The sequence below is a fragment of the Malurus melanocephalus genome, unplaced genomic scaffold (genome assembly GCF_030028575.1).
Source record: "Malurus melanocephalus ecotype Western Australia unplaced genomic scaffold, MMel_1.1 scaffold_27, whole genome shotgun sequence".
Classification (NCBI taxonomy): Eukaryota; Metazoa; Chordata; class Aves; order Passeriformes; family Maluridae; genus Malurus; species Malurus melanocephalus.
Genome location: NW_026623259.1, coordinates 938553 through 958539, shown reverse-complemented (window position 1 = coordinate 958539; position 19987 = coordinate 938553). Strand labels below are relative to the sequence as shown.

General features: G+C 37.8%; 1 protein-coding gene across 1 annotated transcript in view; it reads left to right on the top strand.

Moving 5' to 3' along the window:
- Positions 1-6715, top strand: part of CAPZA2 (capping actin protein of muscle Z-line subunit alpha 2) — a 30650-nt gene extending 23935 nt beyond the window's left edge. Inside the window, exons 8-10 of the mRNA XM_057390482.1 lie at positions 1196-1267; positions 3864-3926; positions 4795-6715. Of these exons, the coding sequence (XP_057246465.1) occupies positions 1196-1267; positions 3864-3926; positions 4795-4935 (276 nt within the window). The 3' untranslated portion in view covers positions 4936-6715. The remainder of the gene's footprint in view (positions 1-1195; positions 1268-3863; positions 3927-4794) is intronic.
- Positions 6716-19987: the final 13272 nt, after the last annotated feature.

Below are 19987 nucleotides of genomic sequence, written 5' to 3'. Positions count from 1 at the left end.
TTTTACCSAGCAATGTTTGATTTGAAAAGAAACTTCTTTTGTGGTTAGRTCGATACCTTTTTTTGCAAAACAAGTATTTGACAATAAACAAAATCATCATGTAAGATGAATGATAGGAAATAATGTTTTACTCATTTACTTTTCCTTTGTGTGGTATTATAGCTGTCTTACAGTGTCTCACATTTCTTCTGTTGTTATTTATATAGCTGAGGGTCTTTAGCACACATGATCATAATGCATATGAAATTATACTATTGTACATTAACCTCAAAATTATGATGTTATGTTGTCTAATAGGATGACACCAATGTTTCATAACATCATCTAGGTTGACTATCTTGACTATATCAAAATTGTAAAAAAATCTTCAAAGATGCTTATTTAAATGCTAATGACCTGCATAGCTTCTGTATCAGTTACTGTTACTGATCACATGTAGTTTTATATGTTTACTGATTTTTAAAGTTTCCAACAGTTGTATTAGGAACTGAATGTTTTCATATATGTCTCAACTGAATTTAAAAGTACTAAAGTTAGCTTAAATTAAGTGTTTTAATGGTCTCCTCCTGCAAAATAATCAAGGAAGCTATTCTGTAGATGCAGCATTTCAAGAATAAGTAATTTCATTCTGTTTTACAATCTAATCTTTGGAATTACTTTTTCTAGATAATACCAGCTTCTGTTATGATCCATATCTAATAGAGGAAAATACCAAACCCAGGCAGAGCTAGAAAGGGAAGCTTAATTTGCACTGTCCCTAGAAAACAGTTTGGGAAAGTGGGAAAACTGCACAGTATCCTGAAACCTTCCCAAAACTATTCTAATTTTAAATATATCATCACCATTTAGAATAGTCTAGTCCATTCATTTCAAGAGTTTCTAGTAAGATCGCATAAATAAAGTCTTGTCATCTTCATGATGCYAATCAAAGTGACTAAACTTTTCTTGAAATACTRTTTAAGGCACATCGACACAAAATGKTTCCAGAGTAGCCTCTTGAGTATTCCCCTTCAGAAATAGCAAATTCTACATTATTTTGGTTTTCCTATTTGCTTTTGTTCTGTAATATTTTGTATGTGGTTTTTGTTGATTTGTATGGGTTTCTTACTATGATAAATAATACAACACTTTGATTTTCCTGTATGTTGTTGATCTGTTAAATTTAATATGAGGTTCCTTGTTTAATTTTCTGTAGGTTCACTATTATGAAGATGGTAATGTTCAGCTGGTGAGCCATAAAGACATACAAGATTCTCTAACAGTGTCTGTAAGTGACCTTTAAAGACCTTAGTGGGTATATTGAATTGACTTTTTAATTTAAAAATAGAAGCAGGCTTTAAAAAAGCTCAGAAGGTTTTTTTTGTGAAGCTTGTTTTTCTACATGAATGGGAATTAATGTTCAAATTATAATATGTGATATTTGCTACTTTACCTAATATGTAGTTAGTGTTTAAAAAAAACTAATTTAAAAATACTAATGTATGCTTGCATACATAGTTAAATAAGCTACATAACTTTCATTTTAAAGCTTTAATTAGTTTGTTGTCMGTCTTCCTGCACTTCTGTTGTATTTAAACTTTGGTCTGGAGAGTGACCTATAGAATTTATTTTTTAATACGAAGGAGGTTTAAGTTATAATAACTGACTTTAATAGTACAATCTCTACAAGGTTGCCTCCTTTGCTCGCTAGAAGAAGACCAATGTGCCAAAATRGTAAACAAATTCTACCAGCTGCAAAGCAGTAGTGCTATTCTCCATTTTCTCTGTCTGTAACTGATGCTCTTAGTGTCTTGCTTTCTATACAAAAAGCCCTTTCAGAGATGCTTCAGCCTGAGAATCATATCACATTTTATGTTTAAAGCATATTTTTTTAACTTCTTACCAAATGGATTATTATAGTAATGAGGTCAAAACAACAGAAGTAAAAATTGTTTGGAAATAGTACCGGGTGTATCTTTAAAGGCTTGATAATATTCCWCCATGAACAGTTACTACTTCTGAAATAATGTGTCTATAATTGTTTTTATAAACAGCAAGATTTTCTGTTGGAATGTTTTTTAATAAAATTTAAGCCAGTGTGGTTAAACTGGCAAAAGAAATTGTAAAAGTGAACAGTAGAAGTATTTTAATGATAATGACTAGCAGTGTTCAATTTGGCTCAATAGCTCAATTCATCAATAAAGAGCATTGTTTGTTAATATAAAGTGAGGTTTGTTGGCTTTTCAGTTGCAATAGCATCATAAAAAATGGGGGAATGTGGTGCCAACAGATCACACTTMTGGAGTTGCAGATATAAAATTACTTTTGACCCCCTCCCTGGCCCTCCCCCCCCCCCAGAGCAAAGGGATCTATTTAGTCTTTCATTCAAGTAAGAGTTGCTTCAGGGAAGATTATGTGAATGCTGTTCTCCTTTCAATAGTTTTTACTCCACTTTCTGTTGGGAAGAAACTTAATCCTGTTTTGCTATTCAGTAGAGCAGCAGAAGACAGATGAGCATAAAACATCTTCTGCATAACTTCACTAAAACAGAAGCAAGTGTGCAGATGGTTACCAATTTTTAACCTTGGCTTTGAGCTTCACAGAGGGCAGAGGCTGTCCAAGTTCTTATTTCCCACAGAAGAAATGATAGATCAAAAGGATCATTGATGACTCCTTTTTTGTTGTTTGTCAGAAGAAGCCATTTTAAACCACTAGCAGGCACAACTAAAATAAATGACTGAAGTATTCTCTTGTTGCTAGAGCTGTGAATAATTTTGCTGAAGGTTTTCTTATCCTTTGTTTTCCTTTGAGACAAATAAGACCTCATACCTCTGAATTTTTMCTTTCAGTAACAGAGCCTCTGAAAGCATTTCCTCAGTTCACTGAAAAGTCAAAACCTGCTCATTGGTTCATCTGCTTGGTCTCTGCTGCCTCCTTTATGTCTCTTGCAGTGTCCAGGAGCACTTTCACAACTGTTAGGTGCAGTTTCATTGAAACTTCGAACCAGTTGTTGAAACTGTCAGAGTTTTCTCCAAGTCTGTCTTTGCAAAACTGAGGGATTACATGGTACAAGAACACTCTTATCTTTCAACAGCTTCTGCAAAAGTACTCTTAGGAATGTCTCCAATGCTAAGTTGGAAGTTTGGAAATTCATGAACCCTMACTTCCTTTTAGAGACTTTTTTTAAGCACTTCAGCAAATTTCCCTCCAGATGGACKGATAGGGTATATTTTATTTTTAAAACAAACACATACTTGCATCCTTAAGCAGTATTTTTCCCAGCCTTATCTTTATCAGTCATGAGGAAATTTGCACCCTCATTTTTGCAAGATGTATTTGGGGATGATTTTAGAATACCAGGTATATAAAGTTCAGTGTTTTCTTCAGCTTCATCKCCATATACAGAATGTTTAGAGGTGAACAAATCTGCTCTGTTTTTTTGGATATATTCTACTATAACTTCTAGGTTAGCTGATGTTCTTGAAGTTTTCTTRAATTTGTAGTGGAAATGTAGCATTGATAATGTTGTTATCCATACTTGGCATGTTTTCAGGGACTTACATTGGCATTGTTGTATTTCCAAATGCTGATCTGTTCCTTATGTCTTTTTATCATACCATAGAATTATTAATCAAAATATGTTAATAAGCTTCATGGCAGCCTTTATGCTTGTTACAGTTGGATTTTATTTTTCTAACATAATAATTATATGGGATGTTGTGCCTTTTGGATGCATGTTTTGTTCAGTTTTGGTTTAGCCACAGAATGGTCAAGAGTTCTCATTGATTTTAACTGACATCACTCATAACTGTAGGAAAAGCTTAAGCCAGCTGGTCCTGGAATTATGCTGTACATCAGACCTAATTCAAATACTTTTTTCCTAGAATGAAGCCCAGACAGCGAAGGAATTTATAAAAATTGTAGAGGCTGCAGAAAATGAGTATCAGGTATGTTGTAAACAATCACTGWATTCCTGCTCATATTTATAGCATTACCATATACTTAACGGAAGCTAGTATTGTATAACTAGCAAGATAATGCATTCCCTTATAAATAGATTAYGAGCTGCTGTTAACTCTGTCTTGCCTTTCCATACCTTCTGGTGATTGTGCTCACCTGCCTAAGATTACAACAGAAATCATTTTTTGAGAGCTGCAAAGTTCCTTGCATGATTAAATATCAGTAATTCTGATGTCTTAAAGTATTAGTGCATTCCGTAAATGGAATTCTTGTACAGATTCTGTACAATGCTCTATTGGACARTTTTGCTAAATATGACTATAGGCATTACCTATTTCAGTTAGTCATTTCAAAGTTAGGAAAGTTTAACTATTCGGGATACCCTCTGCCAAAGTGGATACATRTTCATTCAAGCCTTGAATATGAGGTAAATTGCAGATACCATATTCTGTCAGTTTGAAAGAAATACTCTTAATAAAAACTTTCAAATATCTATAGTACATGTTCTAGTTCTCACAATGTTGTGGACTGACTTTAGCATCCCCACAGAAAAAACACTGGAAGACTTTGCTGTCTGGAATTAATGATGTATGAGTGCTGATCAGCATTTTATTCGTGCTGCTGATTAGCCACACTGCTTTGCTGAAACACCTTAGCTATGGCCAGGTTTATTACATGTTTCACTAATTTTCTTCACATATTCTCAATCTATATCTAACAGCTTTCCTTCACTAAATATTCTTTCAGTTTTAGCCTATTGAAGAGATAGCAGGCTACTGAGTCATTGAATGTTTATATGGCATCCTAGCCCTGTTCTTCACATGTCTTTGTCTTGTATGATTTTGTCTTTGACAGACTGCTATCAGTGAGAACTATCAGACTATGTCGGACACTACTTTCAAGGCCTTACGTCGACAATTGCCAGTTACCCGCACCAAGATTGACTGGAACAAGATCCTTAGCTATAAGATTGGAAAAGAGATGCAGAATGCTTAAAGTGAACATTGCATGACTGGATCTTTTAGTGTCCTTGTATAAGAATAAAAATTATTACAAAAAATATTTGGAACTGTCAAATCACCCAGTCAGCATGGGCTTTTGCCATTGAAAATCACTGTAAGTAGTTTGGTTAGAGCACAAAGCTTAGCTAATTGACTKTTTTTCTTTTTCCTTCCTTTCAGAGGGTTGCAACTTCAATATARCTGAATATCTTCCTTTAGAGTTTCCGTTGTACCTTTATTTTTTTATAATGAAGAGACCATGCCTTTAGTTTTCAATTACACATTAAGAACAGTTGGAAAAAGTATTTTTGCATATGATAACCCTTCCTCTTGCTTTCATGTGAAATGGACAGCTTGGAAAATTTGCTGGATTCCTTGTAGAGATCAGTAACATGCATTTCTAGGTCAAGGTCAACATGGAGTTAGCCACAGGTGCTGTTTTTGAAACCATCTATCTTTTCATTGTATGTAAAATTGGAAAAAAGCATTTCCTATTTCATTTAAACCTATCAGAAGACATACTAAGCTAGCTCCATGGTAGCTTAATTTTTTTTTTAAAGAAAAGGCCAAGGTCTAATGCTGTTTTAAGGTTTTGAAATGAAATAAAAGTACTTACTCCAGAAATGCATATAATGCTTTGTTCTGACAATTACTCAAATGAGCTCAAACTCCATCTGCCCTCAAGGTTTTTTTAACGTACAGCTGCAAATGTATTATAACAAGGCATATTGTAATATATAGAATCCTGTACTCATTACTATGTCTGTTTATTTTTTCCTGGATTGAAATGTACTAAAATTCAACGTGACATTAAAATGCAAATTTTCTATTTATTTGAGTATCAGATTGCTTCCTGATATAGCCTATTTTTGGTGTTTCTAAATATTTTAAAAATTCTGCTTAAAACAACCACAAACTTGTGTGCTTAGGGATTGTAATATCATTATCGTTTGTTTTCACCTGCATTTGAAAAACATCTGCATATGGAAGTCTTCTTAAAACAGGTGTCTTTTAGCTTCATACTGGTTACAGAGGATAGAAGAAATTCCAAGACCAAAAATTAATACATTTGTCTGGAGAATACTTTCCCTGTCTGACATTTCTCATTTTGAAAATGACTRTCAGGTATCTAAAAACACAGACTTCATTACAAATTCTGTATAACACTTCCATTAAATTCATAGATGTCATTTTTAATTGGATAAAAACTCATTTTACAATATGCTGTTCATATGTTCATGGTGGAAAATTAAATAGCTTTTTTATTTTTTAGAACGCAGGTGTTTAAATATGCTCTTAAACCTGTAAAGCTATACAAAGGTTTTGTGTTTTTGTTTACAGCATGATCTAATTAATTATCTTAAACTGTTTAGTTACAATATAGCAAGAGAAAGCATCTAGACTTGTACTGAGTATAAAAATGTACATATGAAGTAGTTTGCTGTTTGAATTTGAATAGCAATATCCCAATATTCTGTTCTTCARTGCTCTCTTACACAGAGGTATAGAAGTTCTTGAAACTGCTGCTACTTTACAGTACTAAACTGTATAGTAGAAAAGTGGGATTTGTTCTACCACAGTCTTCCTGGATAGTTGCCCTCTCAATTGTCTTTGTAGTTCAGCTACTGAACCACGTTGTTCTTTTCAAATCAGCTCATAGAAGCTGCATGTGAGATAATAACAAATGCTGAGTCACTGTCAGGTCAGTCTGTCAGTCTTAACCAAGATCTAAATACAAACCTTATTTGAAGAATTTCTTCCAACATATTTAACAAGGTAAAAAAAAAGGCAGTGAATGGACAGTTAGGAGAATTGTAATGGGCAACAACGGTGCAAATAACTTTTCTAGCTCTTTAGAATGTTGCATATGACCAGAATCAGCACTGACTAAAAGTCAGAATGCTATTTTTCTTACCTGAAATAAAAAGCTAGTTTTAAATATATTCCTAATAAAGAGGTATTTTACTGTGAAGTACTCTATTACTGTATTTCTCTCTTTGTTTATTCAGTTCTGTGATAGTCTTAATTCCTTTTCTTGAAAGAATTGCTTCCTTCAGGTTCAATTCTACCAGTTGGATGACATAAGTAGATCTGTATTACTTATGTTTTCTCTTGTGTTAATTTTTAGTCTGTGAGATGACTTTACACCTTGAACATCAAATTTATTAAGTTATAGCTTCAATAAAGCCATTTGTAAGTAAATGAACTATTCTGTTACTTTTTCAAAATGGTGTGCTGTATCATATTTAAGGGTAATGACTCCCCAGATGAAGCTGACATGTCAGCTGAGGTACATGGCACATTTGGAGTTCTTTCTAGCAAGGTTTTAGATGTCACTTGCACTTTTTTTTTCCTTTGTATCCCTACCACTTTTCAATTGGAGAATTTTAGAGCTTGCTTGGTAGGTTTTTGAGTATTTTCTGTAGGTAAAGCACTTTCTCTGAGAAATTTTGCTGTGGCAATTGTCTTAATGTGAATTATTATTTGTTTATATTCTATTTTTAAATATAAAGACAAGCTTTGTATTGTTGAATCTTGATGTAATAGACATTATGGCTTGTAAAATGGACTTGTAAAATGCTTGTGTTTTTGAAGTGTATCACATCTTATGCATCCCAGTGATCCTTTATATGAAGGAAATTTTAACYTCTGCAAGTAAGTGGCTGTTCTGTGTGAACATCTGCAATAGCAGCAGCAATTCTGCTTTCAGGCTCTCCTGAGCAGCCCCTTTTGGTATGTCTGTCTTAAAATTCATACTGGAGATAGAATGAAACTTTAAAATCATCATAGTTTTGATTACATTGGTACTGCTGCTTATMGCTCTCCATGCTGATACCAATTCTKGCATCTGGTTCCACTGGGAACACTGCAGCGCAGTTCATTAGTAAATGGTCATTCAGCCAGGGTTAAAAGCATTGTGTGAGGYTGAATGAACATCCCAAGGGATGTGTTCTCTTTAGGAGATGGCTCCAGCTGCGTCTATGGCGGCAGTGTAGTTTGTGCAGTTTGGAAATCCCTCTTTAATCCCCATTTTCCTGGACTGGTTTGGCTGTCAAAGCCTTCTTGGTGCTCTTGAGTTCACTTCCTTTTGGAGAACTCGGAACTGGGACCTGAGCTCTGGGGCWGCCCCAGATGCCCTCCAGCTCTGAATGGTGACCTGAGCCCATAGCAGTGGTTTCTTTCAGGCACCTTGAAACTTGCTTGTGTGTTGAGGATGTCTGAAGCTGCAGACAAAACCAGGCCTTCACATTTCCAGACTGTAAATATTGTAGGTATAGAAGTTTCATCAACTGTTTGATTCTGTGGATTCACTCCTATCGTATTGAATTACTTGCTGACACAGACATAGCTTCTGCTGCATTTGTTGACTGGAAAGATTGGAACTGTTCTTAATCTGATGCAACTGTAAACTAGGTTTAGATTAAACTTAGTTTGTTCATAACCTTGCAGTGTCAATTTTTGTGTGACAGTGTCAACTCTGTATTTTTTAAAGGGGAAAATTTGCATCAGATTTTAACCCAAAAAGTCAATTTTTCCTTTCACAGCTCAAAGGAACTGTAAATATGCACTTTATTCTTTCTGTGAAAAYGAATGTTTAATACTTAGTAGGTTCTCTTACTATCAATATTTTCCCCTCTGCTACTGTGACTTGCTTACATGTAACAGGTATGTTAGCCATGTGCTCATCAGAAGAAGAGGTAGAAAGATAATCATTGTCTTAAAGGATTCATGCTATAAATACATTCAGACTTTCCTGTGCATCTTTTCTTTGCAAATCAATAAAGTTGTGCAGGGGTAAATRTCAGGCTTGTTCCTCTTCAGTCAAGAGGAACATGTGGGGACTTTTGCTTGACTACCTGCAGTTTGAAATAATGTCATATCAGAAACAACTTCCAGCTTATGGGTTGTAAATACACCTACTAAAGTAGGTATATTGTAGTTGGTTGGTTGGTTTGGGAGGACACCAGCCCATGCCCATAATGATTTGTAGTAATTTCAGTTTTGCCTTTAAATGTGCTTAATAATTTTCAATTTTAAGTGTATACCGGTATATAAAGTGTTTTGCGCATCCATGAAAGAATTTAGAGTACTTYCTTCAATAAGTAGCTTCCCAGTATGCAACACAGTGTTACCCTTCAAGATCATTTCAGAGAGCTTCAGAAAAGCATGCTCACTATGCCTTTCTTAGGAAGTAAAAATGCCACCAGAGGCCTTGCCAATTCCAGTGCAGCAGTCTGCTTGTGGTGTATCTGGAACTTAAGCTGCTTTCCTCAAACATAGAGAAGCAGGTTTTAGTCCCCTGAGGTAAAGAAGGGAGTAGCTTTCTTGGAGCAAATGTTCTTATAACTGGCTAAAAGAAAATGAGGCTGTCTCCTCTTTTGCAGATGAAATGTTTATTAACCTAATTGAAAATTAGAGCCACAAGCTCTCAATTGCAGGAAGAATACTTACCTTTCGTTTTCCTGGATTGCGGATGGAAAGTGTTTCTTTGTGCCTGTTCTAGCAGCCTGCCTGCCCAGGGTGCCAGCTTTCTTAGGTGGTGGGTGGTGATCTTGTATCTGTTGCAGAGGCTGTGTACTAGCAGTTAAGATGCCCAAAGGCAAAAACATTTGAACTTGCAATGCTGTGGAGGTGCCACAGGATTGAGCAGTGTAGCACAGGGACCAGTGGTTAGCCCTGAGATTTGGAATGCTGTCATGCTGTCTTTTCCCAGGTGAGACAGCACAYCCAGTTGTAGCATAAGRTGATAAAAGGTACAAGACTGATCARTTATGATTTTCGTAAAGGAAGAAAGGTGCCATGCATTTCCACTCAACCACAGTTCCTGTTCAGCCTGGTGACAGGGAGCCTGATCCTGCACACTGAGGAAAGGGTTCAGTTAAAGTCGCAGTGTGGGTTTGATGGAGGCTGGCACAGCACTCACAGCCTGAGTCTGCACTGCACGGTGCCTGTGRGCTGCAGCCTCTGCTGCCCACCTGGCTGGGCACACGTGCTGCAAGTGCTGAGCGAGCTGTACTCCCTGTCTGGCACAGACTGTCTTAACCCAGGCAAAACTAAGGCTGCTGCCCCAAATGCCCCCGTGGCCCTTCTGTTACTGATCTGCTGTTTGGGCAGTGACCTCGTTCTAACCATCCAGTAACAACTTCCACATAATTCGGAAATTAGGGAAATGGAAAAGGAGCAAGCTAATTATTAAATCAATATTCAAAATAGGAACTGATATTTATATATATTTTTAAATTTGCTATGACACAGTTAATATCTGCACACACATTGGAGTTGAAATCTGAGCTTTCAGGAGGTATTGGCTGTTTTAAAGTAAGTAGCAGGAAGAAAAATCTGCTTTATTCTTTCCTTTTGCATGACACATTATTGTCAAATCAGCTTTCAGATGCTGTAAAACTGACAAGTTTTGCAATCTTTAGCTTCAGTGTAACAACAGGTAGCAAAGAACAGTTTTGGTGACAGATTCTGAAGTTCAATATTCACTTGGAAGATCTCTTAAAAATTATTGCGTTAGGAATCCTTGAACAGAATGCAAAAGCTTATCTTGATTTTTAGTTTAGAGTGTGACACCATCTCAACTGTATTTGGCAGGACAGACTTGGCGGCTCTGAAATAAATTCTTGAAGATTATCTTTCCTCACCAAGTTCTTGTAGGTTTTGGTATCATTAGTATTAAGGTAGATAGTAGGAAAAGATAAATGTACCATGCCGGTACATTTTATCTTAGCTTTTGGCATACAATAAAGGCTTTTTCCCCATTCTCTTCACAACATGTTTTATTTGAAGAGTGTCTCCAGACTAGCTTTTAGATTAAAGACTTAATACCGCAACTCCAATTTCTGCATGAAATCCAATACTTTAAGTGATTTCCTTACATTCTGCTTCTTGGTTTCTGTTCATTTTGAGAAGCTTGTTTTTCTCTGCATATTCTTCATTTCAGCCCTGGTGATACTGCAGGTTATGATGATGTTAACMTGGTATTTGGATTTCCTTTTGCTAGAATCTGACCTTGATTGCTATAATATTCTCTAGTATTACCTTCATCAGCTATTAGAAGGTTTCTGTTACAATTTTAAGACCTGTGCTAAATTAAGGAGGYAAAAACAACTAACCAGCCACTGCTAGGTATGTGTGCCTGATGTTATCCTTCTCTCCTGACACAGCAGRTACTGGGAGTGTATAACAAATGAGACCATCTGTATTTTAATGATGTGGACCAGCCAGCACATGGATTCTGAAGTAAGAGTATATTGGCATGAAAAGACAGGGGCTGCTGGGAATTTGTCCAGGGTGATGAACTGAGTCCTTGTTATCTGGTATATTTGTGCAAACAACAGGCAGTTTGTTTTTCACTAGGTACAGGTGTCAGTTAAAACTGAGGCATTGAAATGCACCACGCTCTCTTGTATTACGAAGTACATAATATGCTTTTTTCSTACCTTTTTTCTATGGAAAGGAAAGGAATTAATGATCAGTCAGAGCTGACAAGCTCTGAGGTGCATCTCACCTGACCTGGCATGCAMTGGTGAAAACTGGATGATAGCTGGTGTGACATGCATGCAAGCACTTCCCATCTGTCTCGATGTGTGTAGGGACAGGTCTCCTCCACCAAGCTAGCCAGAACTATCTCTRGAGTATCAGAGAAGTGGGAGTCATTCAAGAGCCTGTTTAAAGTTCCTGTAGGCATGTACTGAGTATGAAGGGTTCTTTAGCTGTCTCTGGTGCCAGGAGCCACCTCAGCTGCAGAAGGGTAGACCTGAGAGATGCTGCTAAGAAAGTAAATRCCATATGCTCATGAAGAATTGAAGTGCTGCTCCTGTTCAGAAGCTTTGCTGCAARGTGGAGGTTTCTGAACGACTGATTCTCTGAGTACAAAAGAATKTGTTAAAATCAGTAATTAGTATGTGTCTTTGTCCCAGTTCATTACTAAACCCATGGAGCCATCATCTTCCCTTTAAGTACTTGTGTATCTCTCCTTAGCTCTTAGCTGGAAACAGTGTGCCTTGCAGTCCTACCAGCAGTTCATGTGGCCAGAGTTTCTCCATCTGAATGTAAATGAAGAAGGTGGGGAGAGTGCCAGTATGTCATTTCCCAAGGAATTAATCCAGCTACCTGATACTTTACATTYCTGGTACAATCCTTTCAGACCTAGCAAAGTTGCTACCCATATTGTAGCTGCTGACACATTGCAGTGGTAACTCAATGCGTGGTGTCAAAAAACAGGTGATGACAACTTTCAGAAACAGAGCAGTGCTAGCAATCCCATAATCAAGGACTGTTGTTCCAGGAATCATCAAAGTTACCAACAAAGTAATGTACCCAGTAAAAGAAGTTCCAAGGTTATCTGTGACAGTGGGTTTTCAATGCAGATGATGGTTTTGCTTCAATCATGTGGCAGTCCTGTGGTGAAGATCACCACAGAAGGTGAAAACATGGGAGCAGCAACCATTACTATATCCTTTTCTCAGAATCTCTCCTAGTATTTTGATKTAATTTTAAGGAAAAACACTTCAATAAGGCTGTTTGTGCCTCCCAGCAAGGTTAGGAAATGCTGAGCAGAACTGAACRGAAGTGTATGGGTGAAGCTCCCTGCTCACCCACTAGGGTTTTCATCCTGTTCCTCTTCCTTGCTGCCATGCAGAGCAACTGATTCAGTCAGTCAGCAGCAAGAAGACAAACTGCCTCCTTTGCCTGCACTGATTGTGTCTAAACAGGAAGTGAAGTGAGTCAAATGTAAATTAGCATCCATCAGATGTGYGTTTGTCAGGAACCAAGATGGGAACAGAAAAAATTTCTGTTGGAGCAACAAAGAGGAAGGTATGCCATTCAGCCCAGAGCAGACTTGGGACAGCCTGCAGAAGAGGCATTACTAAGGATTTTAAATCTCAAGTGCAGAAGATAAAAGTGCAAAATAGAAAAGATAAAGACTTTGGGAATAGTCTACATCTCATGATAGAAAAGGCCTAACAGCTAATTTTCAAGGCAGTGAGAGGCCAAGAAAAATATACAAATATCTCTAGTAAAAGCAATGAAAAAAGCCAAAGAAGTATTTTTTTCCTTTCTGAAAATGGCTGAATAGCAGAAGCAGGAATGAAAATAAGCCCTGTTTCTAAGGGCTGATGTGTGGGAAGGGCAGAGTATCGAGAAGGGAAGGAATTGAAAGCTTCTGTGAGAACTAATACCGGATGTGCTGCTCTTAGCAGCACACAGAGCAGGCCCAATGCCGGGAAAGTCACCTCTTCTGCAGGATTGTGGGAGAGCAGCACGAGCTGCCCAGGTGTCATCACCCTTGGGCAAGGAGAAAAAGTCTGAAAGGAAGAGTTTATAAAGATAGTGACCTCTCACAGTCGGTATCTGTAGAGAGCTCTGGTGAATGTATTGCTATGCTGCATTTTTTTATTCGGAGCCAATGCAGAGCATTTTGATGTCAGAGCTGAACCTGCTGCCCTGACCATAGTGCCCTCTCCCAACCACTGCAACACTSTGCACCCTACAGCTGCAGAGCCACCACCCTTTTCTCTATGCTGCAGCAGCTACTGAGATTTAGAAGAATTTTGTCTCCATTTAAAATCACCTTTAGATACAAGTCTGCTTCTCACCTTGGGGCATTCAACCCCAGAGAAGGCCAGATTTGTAGAAGTGCTTGCTCTCTTAAACTGATGTCAGGCTGGAGTTCAACAAATACCATGTCATGAGTATCCAGTGATGCCTAAGGTCCTATATTAGTGACTGTATTTAGTGTTCTTCTTTCTCCATCACAGCTTTCTATGTGCAAAAGAGAATATAGAAAATGTCCATTCACAGTCTACGGTACTGCAGTGGCAAGTGTCAAGAAAGAAACCATCAGGGAATGAATAATACCATATATACAGCAGATTTCAGTAATGGATTGTAAATGGGGTCAGGGATTTGTACTGAACAATAGGACTGCAGGTATCCACTGGTGCTTGGAGTACAAACACTCTGTTGTCAACAAGCAGGTGGGAAGTGCTGGTGTTTCCTGGGCTGCAGGCACCCACCTCACCCCTACATCTGTGACAGTCTTGGCTAAGGCTGTCCAATCACACTCTGCTGTGGGTAAATTCACAGCTGCATGGTAAGAGATAATAAGTAGAATACAAGCCAGCAGTAATTTATAATGGAGAAAGTAATTTTATATTGTGYTTACCAACACCAGCAGGTGTGAGATGGAAGAAAATCTCATASCAGGTGACTCCATCACCTTATATCTTTGTGTTCCTCGCAATCAGAAGGAGGTTGAACTACAAAATTTTTATATAAAAGCATAGATAAAATGTAGAATTCACCTAGGCCTGAGTTTGGCCAAAGAGCACACACTATTTGAAAAATGAAGAAAAGAGATACAAACTATTGAGATTAAGAAGGGAAGGAAGACTTAYTGTGAAATCAATGAAATTAGAGAGTACACTAGATGTTAGGAAGAAGTTCTTTACTATGAGGTGAGACACTTGAACAGGTTGCCCAGAGAAGCTGTGGATGCTTTCTTAAATGTAGTGTGGTACAATAATTGCATCACTACTAAAAGGGGAGGCAGGATGGACTGAATTAGAGGATGCTATGAGAAAGGTATTTGGAATGACTGCTTCTTTGGTGCAGAAGRCAGAAGGCTGTGACCCAGCAAGAACAGATCAAGCAAAACTGAAGAGCAGARCAGGGAAGAAAGTAGGATATGATGAAACCAACATGTAAGACAGACAACTRTTCTGTAGCCCAAATTTAAAGACACAAGCTCGCCTTCACCTGTGAAGCAGGTAAGAAGAAGATGCTCTATGGTCTGCAGAGGGAGGTTTKCTCAGCAATTATATACTGGATGGGTGTGGAGAGGCAAGACATGCAAGCMAAGGAGAAAAGAATTGCATCAGACAAGGCAAAATGGTATTTTGGTACTTGATTTTGCAAAGGTTTAACAAGATTTGGCTTCAGAGCCAAATCTAGTTGTGRTATGAGTAAATGGCATGCCATTTAGATGCTCCCTGCTTCCATGACTTGCTCGATCCCTGCCTTGCCTACAGGCAGAGCTGTCCTCTGTGWTTGTTTCCAGCCTCAAGCAGCAATGATTATCTCTGATCCAGCAATGTGACTGCCTGGTTTCCTTCCTCTGAATTTCTGGAGATTGAGTAAAATGTAACTGCCAGTGGATTTCTGTGCTTGTACCAATACATAGGTAAGGATGCCATGTTGCAAATGCTAAAGGAAAAATAAACTACATTCTGCTAACTGCAGATTTCAGACRGAGGAGAGCTTTTACTCTCTTTAAAATGTTTGTTCATTAAATATAATATCAACACTCACTAAATTGCAGACCATGCTCAACATATTTTTCCTAAAAAAAAAGGGTCAAGATACCAATCAGTGAAAAAAGACTGTCTCATCTTCTACATCTCCCACAAATACATCTCCTTAAAAGAAAAAAAAAAAAAAAGAAAAAAAAGAAAAAGTAGATTTACTGTTTGGCTTCAGTCCAAGGCATGGATGTGAGGAGCAGAGCTTTTGTCCTTTTCCTTGACCTCAGTAGGGGAGGGAGAAGCCAGTGCGGGTTCCCTCCAGGCTTTTTGCCATCTGTCTCTGCCTCCCTGTTTCTCCCACAGCCTCAGTGACGTACAGAACATGTGTGGATGCAGATGCCAGATTCTGACTTGTGGAGAGCTCTGTTTTGACCAGGGGCCAACCTCGCAGCTCTCATGATTCCTTTATGAATCCTAAGCACGTGCCATCTTGTACAAATACTGACGTGTCTCGCTCCACTACCTTTTATAAAGAAGCTTAATAAAATACCTCCACAAGTGTGTGTATCCACTTCACAAAAACATGTAAGTCCTSCTGGGGGATATTTCCATGGATTTAAAAAAAAAATTGCTTTAGCAAATGCGTGTTTTTGGGATGGGGCACTGCMCCACCTTGATGCCTAAGTGTGCTGATAGCTACGGTGGAATTCCCATCTCATGGGGAATGAGATGGGAAAAAAAAATAGCAGAAGAAAACGGCGGGGGGGGGGGGGGGTTTGGTTTGGGATTTTTTTTGGTGGTTCTTTTTAGAATTTGGTTTGGTGTTTTGTTTTTTTTCTGGTTAAGAATTATTTTTAACCCTTCCCCAAAACACTGAAATTCTGCTCTGAGTTGCACCAGCTATTTAGCAACACCTTCCTTTGCCCTCTCTTTCCACTGACATCTGATTCTTAACTAAGCCAGTTCTAACTTGGGTTTTGTTACTTGTCTTGTATTTAGGGCAACTCGTTGKTTGAATATTTTGTCAGTAAAGATCTTAAAAAAAACTATTAGACAGACTTTCCTCCTTCCCATGTAACTACCCTGATACATTTTACACCACCCTGTTTTCTGGCAGGGCCCCCATGGCCCTGGACAACATTGTGTTAATATTAGACAGAATTTTTTTAAGCTTCTTGACAAGTGCCATATTTGGCTTTTCCTCATTAATATTTGTGGCATGTTTTAAATGTTRCTGTCTTTAAGATGAAGATTATTCCTGTAATACTGTAATATCCCACTTTTAGATAGGGGAACAGAAACTTCAGCCTGGGCACACTGTTCAGAAGTCTGTAATTTCATACTTTTGCAATATCTTTGTTTTAATAAAAATACACTGATTAAAYTGTAAATTAAGCACAAATTTTTATTTCAGTGCTTCTTAGCATATTTTCAATTCTCTGGATTGTGACTAAGGATTGTGTGTACTTTAGCTGAAAACAGATTTTTGGTATGTGATTGAAGGCATTTTATGCAGACTTTGGTATGTCTGAAAAGTGCTGGGTACGGGATCCCATGAACTCTCCTCCAGTGCTTTCACTCACATTGGCATTGCTTTGAAGCCATTGCTGATTCCAGCTTAGACTGCCATCTCCAGTTCAACCCTGATACTGTTTAATATGCAGCTGATATGATAGGTGCTACATGCCTATGTGTTTATATGTGTAAATACATGTGGATATAGCCATGCATACACTGTTGTTTAGCAAGAATTAAAAAGTGGGGATCATAACGCTGCTTAATGGGATTCAGTTGTTAATGGGGCATCAGCTGGAGGTCAGGGGAATGTCTGGTTCCTTTGAACCAAGYTGACAGTGTTTCCCAGTGCTCACATGTATCTGTGGAGCTCCTGTGGGTCTCATTTCTGCCCTTTCTTAATGCTCTTGACTAGTGTGCCYGGCCATCTTTTGGTGGCCTGCCAAGACCCCAATTCAATCTTATTTTATAGCCAGGTTCCAAGAAGGTTTTACATTATGGGCCTAGGAAAGGTGTCTCATTCTGACCTCTGAAATTATCAGACAGGAGATATTTTAAGGTTTACTAAAATACCCAAACATTAAAACCCCCACTACTCTGGAGCTTGACCCATAAAAGAKTGTGTAGCAAAATTTTCAAACTGGACTTTTGCTGCACAGTGATTCTTTCTTACTTGCCAGGATCCAAGTTCAAGAAAATTTCTTTCTTCTGAAAAGAAACAGAAGTTCACTGTACTTCATGTTTAGTAACTGTCATTGCTTTTGCTTCCTGATTTCATTTAGCAAAGTCATCAACAGTTATATGAGAAATTAGGAACTCTGAACTGGGCTTATGGCGAACAAATTAGTAGAGTTTGCACTGACAGGTATTATTTTGAGGTAGAAACTGAGGGCTTGTGTTTGAAACTCGAAACAAATGAGATAATTGAGTGGAAAATCTTAGCAGAAAGCTAAAACACTATTTTCAAAATTATTTTTGTCCAATGATTCACTTCAACTGTATTCTGTTACATCTTCACTTAGCAAATGAGTGCCTGGAGCCAGATGACATTCAAAAGGGGGTCTTTTCATAGTACTGAATAGTTTGCTTCTGCCTTGTGAAATGCATGTTTTAGGTCTTTGTAATTACTTGGAATTCTTTCTAACCGAACTGAGAGATGAGAGGTAGTTTTTATTAAATAGAGCCTGAACTGTGAACTTGCCTTGGGTGTCAGCTTAGGTGCTTCTTTAGCAGGAGCAGCAGCAGAAATGTAATTTGTCATATGAATGCACAAAGCTAATAATGAGTCAAGATATCCAGCATATAACTGCTCATCACCTCACAGAAACATTTGGGTTTGGACACATACTCTTTATATCCTGAAATTTTGGGGGGGGTTTATTTGGTTTTTTTGTTTGTGGTTTTTTGCTTGGTTTGGGTTTTTTTGTAGTTTTTGTTTATTTGGTTGGTTGGTTTTTTTGATTGGGGTTTTTTGTTTGATTTGGGCCATTGTTTCTGTTGTTGTGTTTGTTTGCTTGTTTGTTTGCTTTGCTGGTTTACTTCTTTGTATAGCACTCAATGCGAAATCCTCCTTTTTTAAAATACTTTATGCTTATTGKAAAAACACTAGAGATCTGGAAGTGAAACACTTAACATTACTGCAAAATGTCAATAACTTCTGTAATTTCAGGGGAAGAAGAAGCAGTGGTGCTGAGAGGAAGGAAGGCATAAAATTAATAACTGTGCTTTAAGTGGGCACAGTTCAGAGTGTTTTGATCTTCTAGTAATACAAGAAATACAAAGAAAGCAGAGCTGGAGGAACCAACACAATTCACTCCTGTCTTTCAATAAAACACAAGAGAATGAAAAGTTGTTTGTAATAAGAAACTTACGAAAAGCCCCACACAGCACCTCTATCTTTCATACATAAAAGAAACTGGTCATAGTCAGTTTTTTAAGATAAGCAYTAATATTCTGAAAACTAAAATATACACAGGAAAATCTATAAAAGTGAAAAGTTACCTAGTGCCTTAGTCTTTTTACTAACATATGAGAAAAATGTGACAGGAATATTTTCATTTATAAATAACTGCATGATTGAATAAGGTTGAGGTTTTTCAGATGTGACTTAAAGTATTAAGTATTTCTTCCCTTTAAAACTGGAAGGGGAAGCTGAAAAATTTGAAATTTCTTTGTATGCTTTTCTTGGTATGTAAATAAACTAAAAATTACCTATTATGTAGTTAATCTGTATATTCTAATTTTTAAAGTTTTGTGATTTATTAGTAGGAAAAGCTTCTGTCAGTCCTGCTCCAATATTCTCATATGGAGACSGTGGCCCCTTAATCAGAAGATCCTGTCATGGTCAAATGCAGAAGACACACACAGTGGTCCCCATCCCTTCAAGTAGTCTGGAAGAACAAWTTTTTTGCTTTTGCTACCATGAGAAGGTATCAGTGTGTACAGTTACATGTTTACTTTGGTTTAGTGCCTTTGGGTATTGTAAACATTCTAGARAAGCTACTAGGTTTTTCTCTGTGATGACGATTTCTTTGGCAAAGTAGAAGATCTCAGGTCGGAGAGGTTACTACCAGTTGAAGAAATTTTCAAGGATTTTTTGTTCTTTTGGTATTACTTTATAAATAGTACCTGTTTCTTAAGATGTTGGAGAGCGTTATCCCACTGGATGTAGACTGTGCAAACACAGGAGAGAGATCCAAAAAAATTCCACTGTGGTGTGTGTTTACTTAGATGTTGTAAGCTGTGTGACACACAAAAAAAGCAGGGTTCAGCCGTATGACCTGAATTTTCATCACATTCTGTTGTCAAATCTTACTTCATGAATAAATACCTCATTCATGGAAGAAGCAAAATGTATTTCTCAAAAGTACAATTTCATAACTTGAAGTTTACGCTTTACTGACTACTGTTTTTTAATGAGACACATTTCTAATGGGGGTTGGAACTGCATATGAGTCCCTTCCCACCCATTTATTGTGCCACATCGTTATCTTCCAAGGAAGAGTTTTGCAGTTGAGGGGTCTGGTGGGGACTGTTAAACACCAACACAAGCACGCAGGGACTTCTATGCCTGTTAGATGACCCCAGCAAGAAGCTCAGACTTGTCAACTGTAAAAAACACATCCTACATGAACCCCTTTTAGGTTTAAAGTCCTGCCGCACGGCGAAAACTCCGCCAGAAATKATTGTTCAAAATCGTGAAGATGTGGGAGGAAAAAGTTGCAGAGCGCCCGTGCCTGCTGTGGCCGGTTGTGCGCTCCGCGCTCGGCGCCGTTGGCG